This window comes from Festucalex cinctus, chromosome 12, assembly GCF_051991245.1.
Source record: "Festucalex cinctus isolate MCC-2025b chromosome 12, RoL_Fcin_1.0, whole genome shotgun sequence".
Classification (NCBI taxonomy): Eukaryota; Metazoa; Chordata; class Actinopteri; order Syngnathiformes; family Syngnathidae; genus Festucalex; species Festucalex cinctus.
In genome coordinates this window covers 18,528,533-18,552,784 of record NC_135422.1, presented here as the reverse complement: position 1 = coordinate 18,552,784, position 24,252 = coordinate 18,528,533, and the positions used below count along the sequence as shown (strand labels likewise).

Sequence of the window (24,252 nt, the reverse complement as noted above, 5' to 3'; positions counted from 1 at the left end):
TTGCCTGAAAATCGACTCATGTGAGAAATGTTCATGTGTTTTTTATGGTGAAATGTACACTTTACTGTACATTAAAGATTAAAAAGCAAACTGCCCACTTTGGGTCAAAAGACGTCATCATTCTGGTCGGCCATTTTGGACAACTTTGGCTCAAAGACTACACTGACTCGGTCAGCCATTTTGGACATCATGGACAAAGTTAAAAATAACACAACAAAGGCTAATACTAAAGATTTTAGTGGTACGTCTGGTTGACAAAGGTCAGATTTTTTTTGTCGGCCATTTTGATTAACTTAAGCCAAAAATGTTCACAGTGTGTCTCATGATGATGTTTGGCAAAGACGGAACGGGTTAATTTAATCCACGTCATAGCGGAAGGCCTCTACTCTATAAAATCTTCTGTCTGTCTGTCTGTCTGTCTGTCTGTCTGTCTGCGCGCACCCGCGAGTTTCCATTGTGCGGGCGGCTGGCTGCAGGTGCGAGACATGCTTTGTTGATCATAATCCCCCCCGGCCCGGCCGGCAGAGAAGCTTTTGAGCGTGCTTGACGTACCCCGAGCGGCGCGAGCCCTTTTGCTCCCCGGCCGCCGCGCTGCCACCGTCTCCCGCCGCCGCTCATGGGATCCGACAGGCGGAAAAATAATGAATAACACCTTAACCCGGAGGTGACCCGGCTCCAATTCGCCGGCTCCACACGACGGCTGCAGCGAACTTACCACTTAATTGAGCCGCGCTGGATCAAAATCATTCCGTTCCGGGATTCGCCCGGCTCCGTCAAGACGCTTCCTCCTACACGCTCCCGACTTCACCTTGGTTGGAGGAAAACTGATTACTTAATTGATTTATTTTCATACTTTTGATTTAGTTGAAGGACAATAAACAAAGTCATGATTTCATGTAAAAATGTTTGGGAAAAAAAGGGAACATATTTTTATGGTCCGTCACACGTAGTTGTTAAGGGGACACAATTAATTGACGTACACATGGACGACAAGGAAGGAGGATGTCCAAATGACATCTGTTGATAATATTCACGGACATTTGTTGATTTTGAGTGAATGTCGCCAATGAGGTAAATGTTTTGTGATTTATTTTCTTGTTTAATATTTGAATCCACTTTATTTTGTGTGCTAATTGATCTTATTTTGCTCTTTTCTGAGTTCTGATGGCATTGGTGGGGTGGTTGTTTTAAAATGTAATGGACATGTGGACAACATTAAATGACAAAGTTGAGCATTGATTGAACTCAAAAGGAGTAGCGATGATGGTTATTATTATGATGATGGATGTTCGAATACCACTTTTTTTCAGACCGATATCAGTCCAAGTTCTCAATGGGGTAGATGCCACGGACTTTCCAACTTCCGGGTTTCACACATCAGCCAGGTTCTGACCGCGTTCAACCACTAGCACCCCCCTGCCCCCGGCGCATTTAACCGTCGTGATTGGTTGGTTAGAACAAAACATGTCCACTAGCAAAACTCAGAGCTGCGTGGCTCAGTGGTATGGTGGTCGTCTCCCAATCCAAGAGGTTGTGTGTTCGATCCCCATGCCATTGTGACCACGTTGAAGTATCCTTGAGCAAGATACTGAACCCCCCTCAGTTGCTCCTGATGCTGCGTCATCAGTAGGTGAATGGGTAGTCAAAAATGTACGGCGCTATGAGGGCATTATAAGGTGGAAAATAACTGAAGTGCCATTTACCAGTTGTCATGACGTGTGTTTTTGAGTGTCCATGATACTGGGCCTTGTTTACGTCCTGTGGCCACCACCTTGCGCCATGGTGGCTGCAGGAAACGCAGATCCTTGCTCTGGTGGCGTGCATCCTACCAATGTTTAATGACATTTGTTTTGTTGAAGCTAAATATTGGTCATGAACCGCTTCAGATGATACATGGCACAGTTGAATGTCGCTATATTGTGTTTTTGTATTATGGACATAAATAAATAGAGCTGTCAAATTTAATCAACAACTATTTTAAAGTAGGCGGCACGGTTGATGAGTGGTTAGCGCGTCCGCGTCCCACTCCTGAGGACTCGGGTTCGAGTCCAGGCTCCGGCCTTCCTGGGTGGAGTTTGCATGTTCTCCCCTTGCCTGCGTGGGTCTATTCCGGGTACTCCTCCCACATTCCAAAGACATGCATGGCAGGTTAATTGGGCGCTCCGAATTGTCCCTTAGGTGTGCTTGTGAATGTGTATGGTTGTTCGTCTCTGTGTGCCCTGCGATTGGTTGGCAACCAGTTCAGGGTGTACCCCACCTACTACCCATAGCCAGCCGAGATAGGCTCCAGCACCCCCCACGACCCTTGTGAGGAGCAAGCACTTCAGAAAATGGATGGATGGATAATTTAAAGTAATTGTTTGGAGCCTTTTTTATATTTTTTATTTAAAATTGTCCTCTGATTTCAGCATTTCAACCGTAATTGTTGACTGATCTTTCATGAAAGATGACTGATTATCTTCTGTGTTTCATCAAAATAAGACATTTGCAAACATCTGTTTTCACTTTGGAAAACAATGACCAAACCGGTAGCATAGTACATCAATCCACTTTTTTTTTTTTTTTTTTTTAACTCATTCAATGCCAGCCCAGTTAAAATGGACTTTTGACGTCTATAGTCGTCAATGGCACTGAATACGTTAATCACTGTGTGAATATCCATCCATCCATCCATTTTCTTGACCGCTTATTCCTCACAAGAGTCGCGGTGGATGCCAGCGCCTATCTCAGCTGGCTCTGGGCAGTAGGCGGGGGACACCCTGGATTGGTTGTCAGCCAGTCGCAGGGCACACAGAGACGAACAACCATTCGTTTCTAAAAATATTCAATAGTGACATAAAAAAAAAAAAAAAAGTCACCAAGTGCGTCAGTCTCACACTTTGCAGCAATAAGTTTAAATGTATAACGAGGCGTGTTTGGGGTCCGTTTCCGACGTGTTTCCCAACAGCCGGCGGGCGGGTGGGGGCGGGCACTCAAATATTGTGGGGTGTGAGCCCCCCGTTCCCAGCGGGGAACCGGTCGCAGTGGAATGCGCAACGTTGGCCTCAAGTGCGCACCCCCTGCCTGACACTCCCACCGCACACACACACACTTTTAATTGGGGCCTCCAGATCACACTGTCACTTTACACTGCGTAATAAGCTATTAGTCCCCCACCTCTCCCTCGTACCCCCCACGCTAATCGACATGGACGTGGCCATTGTGTGCAACCGGGGCTGTTGTTCGTCTGGCAGTCCACGCCCAGGCCTCGCAGGAGGACAACATTTGGAGGGGTGATTGGGGGGTTGATGTAGGTAAACAGAAATGGAGGGTGCCCGCTTGTCAAGCTGAGGCGAGTCGTTCTTGTTGCCCCCCCAGGAAACGAGAAAACAAACTAACACCCCTCAGTGTAGTCATCTTGCTTTGACAAAAATATGACTTTGCCCGGTGAAAACACACAACCAAGGGACCCCCTTGAATACGACACACACACACACACTGTTGCAGGGCATTATGGGACTGAGAAGGAAGAACCAGCTTCAAACCAAAAAGTCAGACTTCCTGTGTCTTTTCAGGCATGATGTCTTGAGATTTTTTTTTTTTGTGGGTCTACTTATTACAGACAAGTCTACCAAATGTGTTGATAAGTCAAACTGGCTTTTGGGACTAATTTTAAAACTAATTCTACACAGTGCTATTGAACCAAAATGGTTGCTTCAAATCAAAATGGATGACTTTCAATGTATTCTCAAGGATAGCTGTCAGAGACTGTTTGTTTTTTGTGGGTCTACTTATGACAGACAAGTCTACCAAATTTCTTTGTCAAACTGGCTTTCAGGGCTGAATTGATTTTGTTGAATTTTAGAATGGGTAGTTCAAAATAAAATGGCAGATTTCTTGTGTCTTGTCTTTGGTATGACTTTTTTTGTGGGTCTACTTATGACAGACAAGTCTACCGAATTTCTTTGTCAAACTGGCTTTCAGGGCTGAATTGATTTTGTTGAATGTTGGAATGGGTCGTTCAAAGCAAAATGACAGATTTCCTGTGTCTTTTCTCTTTGGCATGACTTTTTTGTGGGTCTACTCATGATTGACATTCTTATAAAATTTCGTGGTGCTAAGTGAAACTAACTTTTAGAGCTGATTTTTCTTGTTGTTGAATTCAATTAGGGTTTTGCCCAAACAAAAGCACCCCTTCAAACCAACTACAGACAGGCCATGGCTTTTTCAAGTTTTTTTTTTTTGTGAGTATACTTATGATGGACAATGCTACCTAATTTCATGTTGCTAAGTCAAAATGGCTTTGGGGGCTGAATTTTGAAAATAATTACTGAGGCAAAATGGTCGTTTTCAAACCAAAATGTCAGACTACCTGTGTCGTTTCAGGAATGGCTTCTTGGAGCTTTTTTTGTGGGTCTGCTCATGATAGACATGCTTACTAAATGTCATGGTGCAAAAGTTAAACCAGCTTTTTAGGTGTGTATTATTATTATTATTATTTTTTTTTTTTTCATTAGATGACAATGGGGGGTATATGCCACGGAAGAGGCGGGACGTGATTTTGCACATCAGTTTATTTCCGGTACGGGTTGTGAACGCGCAACCCAGGGGCACAAAGTCGGAAGCACAAGTATTTTTGACGGAGCCCAGACGTCGCAAACCGAACCGGAAACAAACTGTTGTGCAAAAAACAGTCCCGCCTCTTCCGTGGCATATACCCCATAGGCTGCTTCTTTTTCTTAAAAAAAAACCATGTGGATCTCACTGTGCTTCCTCTTTAGTTTTTCCTCTGGTCTCTCGAGATCTTCCTAATCTGTTGGAATTTAGAGGTTTTTCTGGGGAGAGATCTTGGTTTTGTAACTGTGTGGGCGGGAGGTGTCGTCTGATTGGTGCTGGATTTCACTTTTGATTCATCTTTCGTTCCTTTGAACGTTCCTCTGGTCTCCTGACCTTCTGAACTTCGCGACACTGGTGAGACTAGTCGGAAGTATCCGGTTAAGTTGAAGGGTAATTCCGGCAAGGCTTCTTGAGACTTTTTTTTTTTTTTTTTTTTTTTTTTTTTTTTATTTTTTTTTTTTTTTGTGGATTTGCTCCTGATAGACATGCCTGCCAAATTGTATGTTGCCAAGTCAAACTGCGTTTGGGGGCTGAATTTTCTAATGGGAAGCATGTTGGAAATCTCAAACTTAACCTACAAATGGCACTGTGGGGGCAGAAAAGTCCAGCAGTGTGTCACTATGGGAATAATTACTAACACACACACTTTCTCCATCCATGCTCTAATCCAGCCCCCTCTGAGCTCGGGGTCGTGGGGAAAAGTTCACCCAGAGGGCGAAGGCAGCCTCCATGGCAAAGTAGGAACCGGGTGATGGGTAGGGGGGGTGACAGGGGTGCTGCAAGGAAGGGGGGTTACCAGTCTGGCGACCTTCCAAACAGCTTCATGTCGGAGGGAGGCGTTTTTAGAAGGGTCAGGACAGGAAAGGATTGGGACCACAGAAGGAAATTCCCAATCGGGATGTTTCCCAGATTCTTCCACATTTCATCTCCCCTTTCACACTGTCAAGTGGCTAGATAGCTTTGATTGAACAGTGTGAAAGGGGACTAAGCACACCGCCGTTATTGTCTCTAAAAGCGTGAAATTTTTTGCCTGGGTTCTCCCATTCCATGACGGTCCCTTTCATACAGTCAAAGTCAAGGGGAAAAAAAAATAGGTAAAAGTTAATGTGCGGTGTGAAAAGGGGGTTTCCCTCCCCTATTCACGATTTGTGCTACTCCCTTTCACTTTTCAATTTCTCCTCTAAAGCCAGGAAATTTGCAGGTTGCCTTCATTCCCACGGTCCATGTTTGGCCCCTTTCACACTGCCCCGCAACATGGGGTAAAAAGACAGTTTATTAGATAGTGTGAAAGGGGTCTTCTTACCCCTATTCCTGATTTTCACATAGCCGCTGTTATGCCTTCTAAGCCAGGAAATTTGCTGGTCATCCATCCCTCCATCCCATGCCAGCCCCTTTCACACAGTCAAAGTCAAGGGAAAAAGTTCATGTGCGGTGTCAAAAGGTTGTTTTCCGCCCCTATTCCTGATTTGTGCAACTCCCTTTCATGTCTCAATTTCTCCTCTAAAGCCAGGAAATTTACAGGTTGGCTTCATTTCCACGTTTCGTGTCGGCCCCTTTCACGCTGCCCAGCAACATTGGGGGGGGGAAAAGACAGTTTTTAGATAGTGTGAAAGGGGTCTTCTTACCCCTATTCCTGATTTTCACATAGCCGCTATTATTCCTTCTAAGCCAGAAAATTTGCGGGTCATCCATCCCTCCATCCCATACCAGCCCCTTTCACACAGTCAAAGTCAAGGGGAAAAAAAAAACAGGGAAAGGTTACTTTTAAGGGTTGTGTGAAAGGGGACATAATAAACCCTGTTTATGGCTTTCTATTAACGCATTCCTCACAGTCGTCTTGAGCCCTTCTTTTCCATGTCGGCCCCCTTCACACGAAATTTGCAGGTCACCTTCGTCCCTAGATTCAGACAACTTCACAGCTTTTTTCAGCCAATGGCGCAGAGTAATCTATGCCGAATGAGTGATGAGTGTTTCATAGGTTGCAAAAAGTGGGCATGTCAACAGAGCTAGCGACACTAGTATTTGACACCCCCCAAAAAAACACACATCAACTTGCCAAACCTTTGAAAACCACACACCCAATTTAAGCAGCCAAGATCAACTGTTTACATGTGTGTTTGTGTACACGGTGGCACAATGGTGGGGCGTCGCCATCATGCTACTTGCTTGTTATGAGGTAAACGCCACCTCTGACCTTGCAGCACGCACTGCCTGGAGCTCCCAAAGCAGCAACACGCTAGCAGCTACATGCTAGTAAGCACGCTAGTAAGAAGGAAGGAGGCGGAATTAGAGCCAGAAATGTATAAACAAATAAAGAAGAAGAAGGCGATAGCGCTGCTTGTGGATTGCAATGCTAATGCTTGTAAAAAAAAAAGCGTCAATACCTTTTGGGATTGCATTTTAAAAATGGAGAAAGCAAAGAAAGTCCCAGCAATTATGGTTAGCTATCTAGATGAATTTTAAAAAAACGAAAGAAATAATAAATATATTTAAAAACAAGATGAAATACAAATGAACAAAGTGTTTTTATTTTTTACATATTTTTCCTTTTGATTGATAAATACATAACAATGAAGATGAGAAAAGAACAAATTTTATTAAATATTTTAATATGATTTATTTTTTTATACCATTATTTATTTTATATTTGAAATTAATGAAATAAAAAAAAAGTATTTTTTTTTTAGGAAAAAAAATATTTTTATTAATTTTTATGTAACTATATTTTTATTTTTAATTTCTTAGCAATATTTTAAATATTGGAATATATGAAGCAAATAAATATTGGAGAAATAATACTAAAAATACTGTAGCAAATATATTTAAATATATTTGAAAAGAATATTTACATTTGTGTATTGTATACAGTACACCAAATAAAAATACTTTTTTTAAAAAGAATAATATAAATTAAAAAAAATATTTAAATATTCAAACAAATGTGAAAAATTGAGGAAAAAATATTTTAAAATCTTCCAATGTAATTATAAATATTACAAATAGAAAAAGAACATCCATCCATTATCCGTACCGCTTAGTTAATTAAAAATTTATATACTGTATTTACAGTATGTGTATGTATGCATTCTCCGGGTAATCAAACATCCAAGCTTTGTTTGATTTTCAAAATAATTTATTTTATATTTGAGATAAAAAATAACATTTTTTTTTTTTAAATAATTTTATTCATTTTTATGTAACCATATTTTAAAGGTAAACAAAACAAACTTATATTAAATATATTGACATTTATATTTCATCAAAATTAAAGCAAAGAAATTAATTTCTTAGCAATATTTTAAATATTGGAAAAAACATGAAGTAAATAAACATTGAATAAATAATACTAAAATACTGTAGCAAATATTTTTAAATATATCTATATTTGTATATTGTATAAATAATATAAATTTTAAAATTATATTTAAATATTCAAACAAATTAAATGCAGTAGATTTAAAGAAAATTTAAGAGGAAAAAATATTTTTAAATCTTCCAATGTAATTATAAATAAAATCCAAATAAAAAATCCATCCATTACCCGTACCACTTAGTCAACTAAAAATAATGTATGTGCGTGTACGCATTCTCCGGGTAATTAAACATGCTTTGTTTCATTTTGGCACAAGCAAGCCTCCATAGTTGAAGTCCCGCACCTGCATACCACTTTTATCAAAATACTTTATGCTACATGATTAGCAACATGTCGCTAGCATGCTTCACTTGTTAGCAAAATCCAAAGGATGGAGCAAGCTGGAAAAAAAAAAGGTGTACCCCCTCCCTCAGTGCAGGTGCAATCTAAGGCCAACCGCGACGCTCTGTCAGCTTCACGGCAGGCCAGCAATGGAGGAGGAGGGGGTGTTGGGGGGGGTATTTCGGGGAGGGGGTGCGCTTCCTCTACCGCTCATTTGGACAGAAAACTGGATCTCTGCCGAGGGCGGCGAAGCGGGCCGAGGTCGGGGCACACAGCAGGGGGGACGGCCCTGAACTCGAGATGACCAATACTAGTTGGGCCGCACCGCACACCCCCTCCAAATACACACACTCACTCTTCATTCCGTCCACCCCTCCTGCTGGCCGCTCATCTGCTTCTCTGTGATCGGCTGAGGCTGTCCGGATTCGTCAACATTCCCACAGAGGTGGCGCACCCCCTCTTCCCTGCACTTATTGTAAATTAAAAGACTAAATCTGATGAGCTTTTCAACCAGTTTTGGTGCGCGCACCCCCGCAGCTTTTAACCATCAACATCTTGACCCCAAATGTTTAAAATCGCTTCTGTTTTTGACTGCGTTTTTGCCCTCAAAACGAGCTCTCAGCTTGCGTCGCGTTCACCTGCTACCTTGATAGCCGGGATGCGGTGCGCCCCGCCGCAGCGGGTAATAAAGAAACCTGTAATCGAGCGACGGCCCTGGTGGGTAATTACACCAAAGGGGGTTGTCTCGTTGGCGGTGATTCATGCTGCGGCGGAGTGTCATTTGCCTGTCAGCACATCGCTAACACTTGAAACAGGAAGACGGCGGCTTCCTCCATTAGCGTTAGCGTTGGTGTGTCACCTCATACAGGGTGACCGCATTTTCTCTGGGGTGGCCTACGCGTAGAGCGTTTTTTTCATAATAAAATCACGCGCACAGTCCAACGTAAAACTTTGCTTTTGAGTGGAAATGTTAAAAGATGAATTTCATAACTTTAAAGTGTTTGTGTTGTGGCACATGATCTTGCGCTAGCATGTTCTTTAGGATAGTATGCTAGCTGATATGAGCCTCTTGTAAATGTGGTTTGTTTGGATTGACCAATGGAACTTCTGAATTCAGTATAGCGCATTTCGGTCTCGGCCCTGGGGTTAAGTGACCTAATCTGCCATTATCACATGGCAAACAAAGCAATATACAAAAATAGAACGTGTAGCATTACATCCTCATTGGCTCCTTTTAATATTTGACATGTGACTAAAGGAAGTCCTTAGAGTTAGCTAGTTGTGTCCGCTCTAAAATTGCAGAATAAAACAATTTTTCCAGGTTGAAACAAGTTACAATTTTGGCTCAGCAATCCTCCAAATGTCCCATTTTTTCATAAAAAGCCTGACTTAAATTATTATTTTTTTTGTTTGTTTGATCACATGTGATGCCACGTCAGTTTGTGCTAGCGCTAGCTAGCCTAGTATGCTAGCTGATTGCTAGCCGCAATATTGCAGACCCTTGATGTAAACGTGGTTTGTTTGTGTTGACTAATGGAACTTCTGAATAAAAGCGTCTGGTGGTACATTTCAGAACTTCCTAAGTTACTTAATTCATTACTATAATGTAAATTATGCAAAATAAAATACAAAAACGCACCATAACTACAGTTAACATAATGATTGTGTACAGACTTGAAGCAACTTGTGGATTACCTGATGATCATCTCTTTTTAGTGACTTGCTTTTTGTGGATTTAATTTTTTTTGGTCTAGTTCAGAACTCTGTACTGTTTGTTTTGGGTGTAATTCCACTGTTGACCACTAGAGAATAGACCACTTGATGATAGAGCACTCTTTCGTTAGACAAATTAGAATAAAGAAGAATGAAAACAGGAAGCATTTCTAACTCAGCTGAGTTTTTGCTGAAGATTACTGAATTTCATTCCTCTTCCATCCTGCTTTTTACGCCTACAGGAAGCGACTGGTGTACGTTTTTGGGCGAGTTATGTTGTGAGATGATAAGTTTGTTAGCTTGGAGAAAAATTGGATTTGTTGATTACTGTCTACTTAGCAGTGCGCTGTACAATATTTTTGTTATCCATCGCACATTTTTTGAAGAAAAAAACAAAACAAGCGGGCCTTACAGTTATACGAGACGTCTTGCATAGAAGTGACTGACTGGCGGCGCACGCACGCACACACACGAAGCAGACATCAAAAGGCAGGTGGAGTGAAACCGTGAAATTACAGTCAAGGTGTCAATTACGCTTTTGAAAGTCGGGGCAAGACCGGGCCCGTCGCTGGAACCAGAACAAAAAAATAAGAGAGGAAACTGAAAGGGGGCAGCCACGCTGCTAATTCCTCCGTTTTAATCGAGGGGGGGGTCCCTGAACGCCTCGTCGCACGGCGACTCCACTTGGGAGGATTTTTCTCCTCCAGGCTTCTTCTTCTTCTTCTTCAGGAACTCATCCACTTTTTTTCTTCTTTTCCTCCTCCTCCCTCACGCCTTTTTTTTTTTTTTATGACTTGTGATTAATGGACGTGTGTAATGAAGCTTAAATGCTGCTCAACATCTCATTTACTGGAGCTTCAAACGGCTTCCAAGTGCATTTAACGCAGTTTTGGAATGCAATTTCCTCCCATATAGGAAATTATGGATCTCCAAATAATGTGCTTCAGGCTTCAACCATGGCCGTCATAAAAGCAACCGTTTAAAGTCACTTTTTAACAGATCGTAACTGTCATGATGCAAGTATTAATGGTACAGTTGTACACTTTGAAAATAGATGCGGTTTAAAAAAAGAACCCCAAAAATTGGATAACCCAAAAAGTTGGTTTAAATAAAAAATCTAAAAAGTTGGCTCGGGAACTTTCAAGATTATTGTAGTTAATTAAAACAAAAAAAATAAAATAAAATAAAATAAATAAAAAAACATTTTTGTCTGTAAAGTAAATTAAAATGGGAGTGTTAAAAAAAAACAAAAAAACAATTGTACATTTTGAAAAAAGATGAGGTAAAAAAAAAAAAAAATCTAAAAAAATTGGCTCGGTCCCTTTCAAGATTATTATGGTTAATTAAAACCATAAACCTAAACTAAAATAAAAATAACAAACATTTTTGTCAATAAAATAAAGTAAAATGAGAGTTAAAAAAATAACAAGAAACAAGAAACATTTTCCGTTTACAAAAGTAACTAAAACTATAATTATATAATATTTATTATTATTTTTTTGTATTTTATTATTGTTTTATTTTATTTATTTATTTTTTATTATAATTAATTATTTACAATTATATATATCCATCTATCCATTTCCTTGACCGCTTATAAAGAAAACTTAATTTAAAACTTATATAATTTATTTTATTTTCATCAATTAATTTCATATATGAGCTTCTGGGGTTTATTTTAAATGTAATTATTTTAGCATTACTGTTCAGCTGATGAAGATTGAGCAGTTGTTTGGGAATTGTCGTTTATTACACAACACTTAGTGACCTTTTTTATATATTTAAAAAAAATAATAATTAAACCTAATTCTAAAACTAGTAAAGAATAAACGTAAATGAAACATTTTTTGAAATAATAATAATAATAATAATAATCAAAATTAACTGAATTTAAAAAACAAAAGTGAAAGTAAAATTTAAAATATAATAAAAAAAAAAAAATCCCAAACCAATTTGGGTTATTTTTCACCCCAGCGTTTTTAAAGTGTCATTTTATTCACATTGAATAAAATGGTCAAAATAGTTCTTATTCATTAGGCAAATGAAGCCACTTGTCATTAATTTTAGTGGCCGACCATTTTGTCACTTTGATGTCAATTTCAGAGGGTGGTACAGCACAAAATGGAAGACCCCTGAAATAGATGAAAATAAGTGCGGTTGAGAAAAATGTCAATTTTTAATAATAATTATATATATATATATATATATATATATATATATACACACACAGTGGAACCTCTACTTACGAACATCTCTTCATACGAAATTTTCGAGTTACGAAACGCCTCAACGGGAAAATATTGCCTCTTGTTACGAAAGAAATTTCTAGATACGAAAGGTAAAAATGCATTACCGAACGCAACATACTTTTGGCTATGGCTATTTCCTACCATAGGTACCTACGAGCGTATACTAGATCGGTGTTTGTGCATCGTTCTGGCATCCCATTGGCTAAGAGGAACCTACCATAGATATGAGCGTATCCTAGATCGGTGTTTGTGCATGTTTCTGGCATCCCATTGGCTTAGAGGAACCTCTACCATAGGTATCTATGAGCCTATAGATCGGTGTCTATTCAGCGTCCTCATCATTCATCCCGCGGCCCATGAGGTGTTCCGATAGTTTTTCGTAAATGTATGAACTAACGGCCAACGAATTTGTGCAAAAAATCAAACAATTGGTGATTGATGAAGGCACAGTAAGTTTTTAATTGCGACGAGACGGGCCTTTTTTTTTTTTTTTTTTTTTTTTTTTTTTTTTTTTTTATAAAGATGCCTCGCCATACCGGAAGTTTCCATGAAGTTTCAGAATTTGTTTAAAAGAATCACCCAGAAAAAGTGTTCACCAGTCGGGAGTTTTCTCACTAAGATGATGTTTGCCTTGGACATTTCCGAAGGATTGTTTAAAAAAAAAAAAAAAAAAAACATCCATGGATCAGTTCTTTACACAACACCAGGCAAAAAAAAAAAAAAAAAAAAAAAAACTTCTGAGAGAGAGGAACATGAACAAAAGAGGGCAAAAAACGATGAGGACAGCAGTTAAAAAGGTAAATGACCATCATTTTTATTCTTTACTTTATTCTTTGTTTTTTTACATTATGCACAACTCTCATTTATTGCGCAATAATCTAATTGTAACATGTATTTGTTACATGTTTTGATACATTTTTATGCTTTATAAAACATTTATGTCTGAATTTTGGGAGGCTTGGAACGGATTAGGGCATTTACATTGAAAATGCGTCTCTACTTACAAAATTTTCTACTTAAGAACTTTCTTCCAGAACCAATTAATTTCGTAAGTAGAGGTACCACTGTATGTATGTATGTATATATATATATATATATATATATATATATATATATATATATATATATATATATATATATATATATATATATATACTTTTTTTTTTTTTTTATAAATCCTGATTTTAATGAGCAAAATTTGTCATGTGAAGCTGATTGTTGTCGCACATGGGCCTCACTTGTCTTTCTTTTTATTTTTTCCATCTCTTTGTATTCTTTTTTTTTCCTGTTGCAGTGATGTAACTTCCAGACAGAGCAAGTCAAAGACGTCGTCTGACATTTGTCAACAGGTGAGATGGAGGAAAAAAAAGACGAGCAGTTTTTCTGTCGACGGTACGTGCGTGCGTGTTTCTGCGTGTGCATGCGCACACATGCACAGTGCGCCTGAGTGTGTTCGTGACGCAACATAATTGTCATACAAGTAAACCAAATAGTTTGTGTATGCTCTTTTAGTGCGTGTGTAATGTTTTTCCCCATATACTGAAGTCAAGTGAAATTGAATTTGAATGTCACAAACACCCAATGTTGTTTGTGGTTCGATTAAATTAAAAAAGCAACAACAACAAAAACAGTACATCTCCCGTATATGTGGCACCTAACTGTTCCCTGATAAGACCACCAGGGGTCGCAGTTTTTCCATTGCAGCAAGTTGGTTATGTGTCTGGTTAATAACAGTAAAGATACTTGTACATTTTCCAATTTCGCATTTTTTTGTATTATCCCGCTGTGGTTTAAAATGTGTAAATGTCACACACGCTGACCTTTTTATTTATTTATTTATTTATTTATTTATTTTAAGAGATGACTATTACCTTATGAATTGTAAGAAATAAGAACACGGGCTCACCGAGTACCTCTCAACACGACCACGCGACTGCACTTCCTGTCATGTGACACACCTGAGTGCCAATCACGGCTCACTGTGAGACCATGCCGAACACATACGTGTGTGTGATACTGTAATATAGTAACTATATGATCAAAGTGGGTGACAAGCGGGTTGCTGTACAGTATATGTCATTGTGCGCTTTGTGGGAGGGGCTAAGAGAAGGGGGAAAAGGGGACACAAAACTCGACGACCACTCGCACACACTTTGACAGTAAATAAACAAGAGAGGCACACGAGTAACACGCATTAAATGTAAGGACATTTCAAGCTGATGTTTTTGATGAAAACTCTGATTTCAGACTGCCCCTGAAGGCAACACCAGACTAGACACAGACAGACAGAGAGAGCGAGAGAGAGAGAGAGAGCAATAAACCTATCAGCTGTTAATTGCTTCTAATAGCTACTTGATGTCAGACCACACACATACACGATCCAAACAACCCCGTTGCTCAATGCTCAGGTGAGTCAGTGTGATCGAATGCTGTTTTTGGAGGTGGTTCACATGTTGTTCTTTTTACAGCCTGTAGAGGGCAGTGTAGTGTAAGACTTGCCTGATTTCCAAAGACTAAAATGTGTCGACGAACTGTATTTTCTATGCACGGTCACAATATTTCACAGCTGTCACAAAGTTGAGTTGAAAAATTCAGCTGTCAGAATGTGTGACTTCCGGTTTCAAAGGAGTCGGGGCCTCAAAATAAGGTTTCAAAGGAGGATTTGACTTCCATGCAGTGTTTTTAACAGTTGTCGTAAAATTGTGTTTCAAAATTCAGCTGGGCGGCACGGTGGATGACTGGTTAGCACGTCGCCTCCCAGTTCTGAGGACTCCGGTTCGAGTCCAGGCTTCGGCCATTCCTGGGTGGAGTTTGCATGTTCTCCCCGTGCCTGCGTGGGTCTTCTCCGGGTACTCCGGTCTCCTCCCACATTCCAAAGACATGCATGGCAGGTTAATTGGGCGCTCCGAATTGTCCCTCGGTGTGCTTGTGAGTGTGGATGGTTGTTCGTCTCTGTGTGCCCTGCGATTGGCTGGCAACCAGTCCAGGGTGTCCCCCGCCTACTGCCCAGAGCCAGCTGAGATAGGCGCCAGCGCCCCCCGCGACCCTTGTGAGGAGTAAGCGGTCAAGAAAATGGATGGATGGATGGAAAATTCAGCTGTCAGAATGTGTGACTTTGGGTTTTAACCCTAGAACACTAACGCTAAAATAAGTAACACCATCACTAACGTTGGGTATATTTTACCCGATATAGTATCCTGGATAAAATACCGTTTTCATCCATTTATGTAAAAGTACTACACTCTATGCCAAATTTTAGTAGTCTTCTTTAATTTCAAAATATGCAATATCACATAAATGGAAAAAAATGTACCATGGGGGACCCTTTAAAAAGACAGCAAAAATAGTGAAAAAACAGGTAATCCTGAACAATAAATTTCAGAACACACAAAAAAAAATGGAGCTGGGAACTTGCTCTTTGGTCCACCCATTCCTCGGACATGTGGGCCTTGTCTGGTGAAGGCACAGTCTTCTTGCATCATTGACAACTGTGGGAGAAATACAAAAAAAAAAAAAAAATTTTCAAGAGGGAAAAAAAATGACCAAATTTTTTTTGACTAAATTAATTTCCTTGAAAATTACCATTAAGTGATGTTTATTCATAGCCATAATATTAATTAAGGATTACGTGCAAATTCTAGGACAACTCTTAACTTACCTTATGCCTTACATGCAGTTGTTATAGGCAGGATAGTAATGGCGAGGACACACTGGTTGATGGCAGACATTACACCCGTGTTGTGTCTTCCCAAAATCCTCACTGTGCGAGATCCCTACACCTGACACTCCTGCGAGTGAGGTTGGACCAGTGGCAGCAGAAAACGGAGGTCCCTTATAGTGAGGTGTGCTGACTGCCCCAAAGGCTCGGACAGGGATTTTGAGCTGACGTGACAGACTTGAAGTGGGGAGCCTCTGCTCTGCCCATGGCTTGATGAGTGCCATTGCCAAAACCTACATATACTGCCTCCTCTTGTGTGTCACCTCTCTTCATGGCATTCTCCTTGTGAATGACCCATGTGTTTATCACACCATTGTTAACTCATTTGCTCCCAATAACGTGTAAATATGTTTTTTTTAATGTAAGTGTCCCAAAGACGTATTTATACGTTTTTTTGTTTTTTTGTTTTTTTATGCTAGAGGATACAGAAGGCTTTGATGCAGCCTCTCAACTCCAAAGAACGGTTGCAGAAATGGTAGTTATTACACAAACGGCCAGCAGGTGGCAGCAGAGCAAAGGAGATTGTCAGGTTCATCAATACTGACACTTTTATAATAATTTTACACAGACACAAAAAGGAGAGAAAGACACCGTAATACCTTTTAACACGCTAGCGAGGAGAGCAGAGGAGAACTGTGCCATACAATTCAAACCTATGCTTCTAAAACAGTCCCTCTGCACCCCCTCTTTTTATTAGGATTGCCTGACACTCAAAATGCTAAGGGGAGGGGAAGCGAGCGCGATACCGCTTATCTTCTCCATCCAGGTTCTTCTTTGACGTTCGATCATGACTTTGCAGAAACTCAACAAACATCACGTCTCATGCAAAGGCACTTTCGATTGCCAACGGATGCGTAATTTTGGTCTCCAGATCTTCAAGAGCAGTTTTGCTCTCGCTGCAAACACTATATTTAATATGAATGATTATGAAAACTTAGCAAATGTATGATAAAAACAATATAGGTAAATCAATCAAATCATCTTCTGCAAATCACACTTGTTAGTTAATTATTCTTAATTCAACAATTATTCTATCAGAGATCAACCAGGGCCATCTAGAAAAAAAAGCTAAAACATTTTTTAAAAAGATTTGTAAAAACTGGTGAAACTTAGCTCTCTTCTAATTAGGGGTGTTAAAAAAAATCGATTCGGCGATATATCGCGATACTACATCGCGCGATTCTCGAATCAATTCAATAATTGGCATAATCGATTTTTTTTATATTTTTTTTATTTATTTTTTTTTAAAAATTTTTAGGATTCACACCTTGAGCATGGAAGAATGTTATATGAACGGAACATTAAGCCTTAATATTTTATTTTAATGCTGTTTAAACATGAAACAGATTACAACCTCTATAAGACTGAAATTTCAGATAAATAAATAATACATTTTCATATAAATCTTACACTCTACAAGCTTACTGATTAGTATTTTCTAAATTTGAATGAAAAAAATCGCAACAATCGACTTATAAATTCGTATCGGGATTAATCGGTATCGAATCGAATCGTGACCTGTGAATCGTGATACGAATCGAATCGTCAGGTACTAGGCAATTCACACCCCTACTTCTAATGCTAATTGCTGCAAAACGGAAACAGATGGAAACATACATTTTTTCCTGATGAACGAAGAGACTTTAATCTTTCTTTTGGTAGGTGCTTTTATAGCAATTGAACACAATATTCTGTGGGCTTTGCAAAATCAGTCAAAATCCAGTAAAACAGCCGGGAGCGAACAGGATTGCTTCTGTGAAAATGGCTGGGAGTGAATGAGTTAATCTGCTGAGCTAATGATTGAAGATATAAATTAGCATGAGCTACATGTCACTCACTTGTTAGCATGACAGAGTAACCAAGCCTGTGACAGGATGACAGTTGTGGATGAAATGGGGCAGAGAATGTGGCCGGTCTGAATGTTGTTTCTCTTGAAAAGTGCAAAGAGCGCCTGATTTAAACGCACAAACACTAACGTCGGGTAAATTCCACCCGTAAAATATGTTACTCTCTATCACTAAGCTCGGATGAAAATCACCTGAACGCATGCCTCCTGAAAAAAAAACATACATTTAATAACATCAGTGAGCAGCCTGAAGCTACCCAGGGACCCATGAAACTCAGACAATGGCAACACAATGAAAATCAGATAAGAATTGTGTGGGTGAAAATCACCTGATGTTAGTGTTCTAGCAGTCAGGGCCTCAAAATAAGGTTTCAAAGGAGGATTTGGCTACCATGCAGCGTCAGGATTTTTAAACACTTGTCATAAAATTGTGTTTCAAAATTCAGCTGTCAGAATGTGTGACTTTTGGCTTTAATTATCGATTTATTTATTTTATTTATTCATTCGTTTATTAATTTATTTTACAAGTTTCATAAAATTGAAATAGAAAAATTCAGCTGTCACAATGTGTGCCTGGGTTTTTCAAGGAGTTATGGTTTCAAAGGAGGATTTGACTTCCATGCAGTGTCTGGATTTTTAACAGTTGTCATAAAATTCAGCTGACAGAATGTGATTTTTGGCTTTAATTTCTTCCTCTTTCTTTCTTTCTTTCTTTCTTTACAGGTGTCATAATATTGAGCTGGAAAATTCAGCTGTCAGAATGTGTGACTTTAGGTTTTTAAACGAGTCAGGGTTTCAAAATAAGGTTTCAAAGGAGGGTTTGGCTTCCTTGTACGGTCACAAGTTTTTACAGTTGTCACAAAATTGAGCTGAAAAATTCAGCTGTCAGAATGTGTGACTTTGGCTTTTAAATGAGTTAAGGTTTCAAAATAGTTTAAAAGGAGGATTTGGCTTCCATGCAGTGTCTGGATTTTTAACAGTTGTCACAAAATTGAGTTTGAAAAAAAATCAGCTGTCAGTATGTGTGACTTTGGGTTTTAAATGAGTCTGGGATTCAAAGTAAGGTTTCAGTGCAGGGTTTGGCTTCCATGCAGTGTCACACTTTCTTCCTTTTTATTTTTATTTTTACAGCTGTCATAAAATTGAGCTGGAAAATTCAGCTGTCACAATGTGTGACTTTGGCTTTGAAAGGAATCAGATTTTCAAAGGAGGGTTTGGCTTCGATGCAGGGGTCACAATTTTTTATAAAAAACGTGATAGTAGTTGTAATATATATATAAAATACATTACGACTACTACGGATTATTATTACTACTATTATTTATTGTAGTGCCACTAGATTTAGAATTACTCTTGTTTGTAACAATGTTGTGCAATTTGATTGACTTCTCCCAGTGACGAGTAAGCAACACTGTTAATCCCATTCGAGTTTGTGCTTGTACCAGGCAGTCAGTGAAATTTGTTGATGCTGAGTTCCATGACTTCCTGTCCAGGAAAAGTGGGAAGAAAATGTCCTCCCGAGTGCTTCACGGTGAGTGTGTAACAATGTTTAGTGTCTCTCACACACAACTCGAATTTCGTCGGCCTTCTTGAGTTGACTTATTGCTTGCACTTTCCTGTTTTTCAGTTTTGTGTTCCCAGAACGGTACAAGAGGAGGAGGAGGATGAACTCCCACTTCCTCCCCTTGAAAGCCTTGAAAACATCCCAGCTGTTTGCATTTTGCAAGCGGACGCTCCACAATGCTGTCCGGCAAGACGCTCGTGGTGGCTGCGGGGATCTTTTTGCTGGGGCTCGTCTCGTTCGGTGAGTTGACAAAAAAAAAAAAACGTAAACACGTTCTCACCTGGACATTGAGCAGCAGACGTGTCACCCATTCAGGGGAGGCCATCATGGGGGGCAGCGAGGCGGCGGCCCACTCTCGGCCCTACATGGCGTCCATCCAGGCGGTCGAGGGGGACGCGATGAAGCACGAGTGCGGCGGATTCGCTGTCGCCGACCAGTGGCTGATGACGGCCGTGCACTGTCTGCCCGCGGGGTGAGACGACGGCCGACACTGCGTCTTCTTCTCTCACGATATTAGTTTTGCAGTGATATCGGTGCTATCGCGATACTGACGCTGAGAGGAAATGGGTAATAAAGAAATAAATAAATTTTCAGCGATATCAATTGTATCATAAGACAGCGATAGTGTTCATAAAAACATGAGGTTAAAAAATATATTATATAGCTTTCCTTATCATGATACGAGTGTTATTACTGAAAAGGTTATTGTTGAAGACACTAACAAAATGTTTATGATTGCACATGGTTTTCTTCCATTATGTCAATGTTGTGCAGTCACAGTATCAATATTATGATATCAAAAATATCAAAGTATCTCGATATTAGCTATGTAAGTATTGTTGAATCACTTTATCTATCACTGGAAAAATATTCAGAAAATATCACACATTGTTCTTCTTAAATATCGATTAGTGCTAACTCTCTGTATCGTGATACATTTGATATCCTTGGAAAAATAATGTTTACTTACATCAATAATATTAAAATACTAGAGTTATCACTGGAAAAAGATTTCACGATATCGAATTATTTTTTTTTTGATAATTGTACAATCAATGTATCGTGGTATTATTTTATATCATTGGAGAAACTTTTGCTATCCTTGGAAGAATAACACTAAGTGGAATACTGTGCGATATCGATTTTTTATTTTTAATTATCGCTCGATCACTGTATCGTGATATTTTTTATATCCTTGGAAAAATGTTTACTTACGTCAATAATATTATCATCAATAATATTATTGAAATACTAGAGCACGGGTGGCGAAGTTCGGTCCTCGGGAGCCCCTATCCAGCCTGTTTTCCCTGTCTCCCTCTTTCAGCACAGCTGAATCTAGTGATCAGCTAATCAGCAAACTTTGCAGAAGCCTGGTAACGATCCTAACAACAACATGAAACAAGTGTGTTCGTGGAGAGAAACATGGAAAACGGTCTGGATCGGGGCTCTCGAGGACCGAATTTGGCCGCCCCTGTACTAGAAGTATCAATAGTCTGGGAAATATCAAAAATGTATTTATTTTTTATTTTTTTGATAATCGTACAATCATTATATATATATATATGTATATATATATGTGTATATATATATATATATATATATATATATATATATCAATAATATAATTAACAAACTAGCGGTATCACTGGAAAATACTGTGCGATATATATATATATATTTTTTATTGCTCACACACTGTATTGTGATACTTTTTCTAATCATACTTTTCTTAAATTGCTGTCTTGAAACACTAGTAATATATGACTAAAAAGTTACTGTAACGATACCTTTTTTTCTTTTTGGATAATCGTGCAATCACCGTATCAGGATACTGTCGATACCACTTGGGAAATATCCAGAAAATACCACTTTTTTTTTTTTTTTTGTATTACCAGGCCCAACGGCAGGAAGGTCGTCCTGGGTGTTCACTCGCTAAGTCAAGCCGAGGACACCAAGCAGACGTTTGACATCCTGGAGCTCCACAATCACCCTCAGTTCAATCCCGACAACTACGACAACGACATCGCTCTCATTAAAGTAAGCCACGCCTCCTTCAGTCTCATTTCACAACCGTCCGACCGACTTTTCTTTTTTTTTGTTGCCACCGTAGCTGGACCGCCCGTTCAACTCTACCGAGGCGGTCAAGGCGGTGGCCTTCCTGCGAGCCGGCGGCGTCAACCCCGACACGAACGCGGAGGTGGAGACGGCCGGTTGGGGCTCCCTGGACAATTTGGGCAACAGACCCGACGCGTTGCACGAGGCGTCCATGGGGGTGGTGAGCTCCACCCGCTGCGGACGTAGCGACTACTTTGGCAGGAAGTTCACCGGCAACATGATCTGCGCCCACAAGCTGTGCCCGGACCCTTGCGACGGGCCGCACAGGATTGTGGACAGCTGTGATGTGAGTGCGAAAAAGGGGGATTGATGATATCAAGGCAATTTTCAACATTTATAACTAACTGCAGAGTCAGAAGTCCTCACACAAGTCATACACTTTCTCCGTATCATGATACTGTTGATATTGTTGGAAAAATACTTTATTAGGCAATGACAGTGTCTTGACACTTAAAAGTTGATATAGGGATTTCTGCCCACTGTCACGCCATTACTGTGTCATGATACTGGCTTTGGTGAGAATGTCATACGTCTTCTACATCAAATTGTTCATCACTGCACGCTACATGTATCATGATACTAGCAATAATGTAGGAAAAAATATTGTGAAATTATACACCATTTATGTTCAAATGTCAATTATTATATTATTGTATCGTGATACTGGCGATAGCATGTGACCATCTTCCAATATGTTTGAGCATTACACAATTAGTGTATCATGATACTATTAATACCATTCCAAAACATTTATTGATTGTGATATTCTACACTCAATTCCAATACGTCGATTGCTGCACAATCACTGTATCGTGATACCAGGGATATCGTGAGAAGAATATCGTACGTGATTTTCTTCCATTATGTTGATTGCCTCTTAATCACTGCACAGTATTATGATACTGGTGATATTGTTGTAAACATATCTTACATTATTTTTATTTTGATTGTTGCGCAATTGTTTATCATACTCTGAATAATATCATTGGAGAAATACTGCCATATTGTACACGATTCTCTGCCAATATGTTGATTACGGCCCAATTACTGTATTGTGATGATAATTGATATTTTTCTTCAAGTATTTGAGCAATAATCAGCCGTGGTGATGCAACTGATTAGGGCTGTAATGATAATGGCAATATCGCAGTATTAAAATTGCCACGGTATCGTCGTCATGCTATGATAACAAAGAAACACATTTGTTGAAAAGGCCAGGTTGTTTTGTGAATTTGTGCAGTTCTCGCCCCCTCTGGTGGTCAGTTTATTAGTGCAGTTAATTTTAATTAGGCATATTTTGGCCACCTACCTTTCAGACTGACACTAGTAAGAGGAGCCTAATGTTACAAAAAACATAATACTGTAATGCGTTTTTTGTTTTTTAAGTATTATGAGTTTTTGAGTTTTTATACAGTATTGTGAATTATATAATTCTATATTATTAATTATTATAATAATTCTTAATTAATTAATAATCATATTATCATTAATTCTATATATATATATATATACATATACATATACACATATATATATATATATATATATATATATATATATATATATATATATATAGCCAACCTCCCCTCAATATCGCATCATTTTGTGACCTATTATTTTTTAGGGTGACTCGGGTGGCCCCTTGCTGTACAATGGTGTGGCGGTGGGCATCACGTCCAACGGTGGCAAAAAGTGCGGCCAGGTGAAGAAACCGGGCATCTACACCATCATCTCGCACTACACCGAGTGGATCGACGGCGTCATGGGCCTTCAACCCGACGCTTGAGGACGCCGCAAAAAACGTTCACGTATTTAGCATCCCCTTCATTGTTCTCGTGTATGTTGCCACAAAAAACACAGTAATTAAAACAAATGTTAATGACACGCAGATTATAGTGAGTCACCCAGTCTACTAACTCAAGGATGTCTGACACATGCATAAAAATGTTTCCTCTTCCTCCTTGGCTAGCTGCTTTGTTGTGTTTGCCTGCAGGCAACACCGTCACTGATATAATTATGACAAATAAAAGAGGAGCTGCTTTTTTTTTTTTTAAAGACTTTTTTTTAAAGAATCCATCTGTTTAGTGTCTTATTCTTGTCATTATTTATTCACAACTTGAAACAGTTCCCAGATGTCTTAATGACAAAATATTACGGTCGATATTATTGGCCGATAGCAGCGCTTTTCAAAAGTTTTTTCGATGAAACGCTGACATATCCTTTCTTTTCCAAGAAACTGTAAACGCTGTTCAGTGTCGGAGTCACTCAGAAAGATGTCCTTGCGCCGTTTATCCACAAGATGGAGCGCTTTCCTGAGCCGACTGCTTCTCAAGCGACTCCGGGTCACCACATCTTTGCACCAAGTTGGTCCGAGTAAATAGTCTATTTGAAATGTTTGCAAAAGTTAGAGGAAGAGTTTAGAATGTCTCCAAGACCAGGAGTTGCTGCCCATCGTCTTGGAGAAAGTCATGGGGATCCGGAAGGTGTATGTCAAAGGTGATAGCTAGCTGGGTGGCTAGAACAACTGGACCATGAGACAGAACCTGTACAGAAAAGTTTGTACCCAAGTTTTTGTTGGAGGACTGTGAATGTAACATCTTGGTGCAAGGAGTGGGGATCTGGGAGCTTTACGGCAAAGATGGTACCCAAGCTTTTTTTTTTTGTGGGTGGCCAGAACTGTACCATGAGCCAGAAGCTTTACGGAAAAGCTGTGGGGATCCGGAAGCTGTACGGAAATAATAGTAGCCAAACTTTTGT

At 39.4% G+C, this 24,252-nt stretch overlaps 2 protein-coding genes across 7 annotated transcripts in view; one reads left to right on the top strand and one right to left on the bottom strand.

Moving 5' to 3' along the window:
- Nucleotides 1-911, bottom strand: part of LOC144031256 (uncharacterized) — a 43,375-nt gene extending 42,464 nt beyond the window's left edge. For 3 of the 5 annotated variants that reach the window (XR_013287477.1, XR_013287476.1, XM_077538196.1), the window contains exon 1: nucleotides 716-911. Coding sequence is in view for 1 of the 5 variants with exons in the window: in XM_077538196.1 (XP_077394322.1) it covers nucleotides 716-747 (32 nt within the window). In the remaining 4 variants the exon portion in view is untranslated. The other 2 variants (XR_013287475.1, XR_013287474.1) reach the window with 1 other exon arrangement.
- Nucleotides 912-1,010: 99 nt separating this feature from the next.
- Nucleotides 1,011-23,538, top strand: cfd (complement factor D (adipsin)). Of its 2 annotated transcripts, XM_077538195.1 has the most exons (8): nucleotides 1,011-1,071; nucleotides 13,547-13,601; nucleotides 19,262-19,347; nucleotides 19,444-19,620; nucleotides 19,696-19,852; nucleotides 21,276-21,417; nucleotides 21,491-21,781; nucleotides 23,120-23,538. In XM_077538195.1, the coding sequence occupies exons 4-8, from the start codon at nucleotides 19,557-19,559 to the stop codon at nucleotides 23,279-23,281; spliced, it is 816 nt and encodes a 271-aa protein (XP_077394321.1). In that variant the 5' UTR covers nucleotides 1,011-1,071; nucleotides 13,547-13,601; nucleotides 19,262-19,347; nucleotides 19,444-19,556; the 3' UTR covers nucleotides 23,282-23,538. The 2 variants fall into 2 exon arrangements, with proteins under 2 accessions (XP_077394321.1, XP_077394320.1); XM_077538194.1 differs by lacking the exons at nucleotides 1,011-1,071; nucleotides 13,547-13,601 and adding an exon at nucleotides 14,500-14,660.
- Nucleotides 23,539-24,252: the final 714 nt, after the last annotated feature.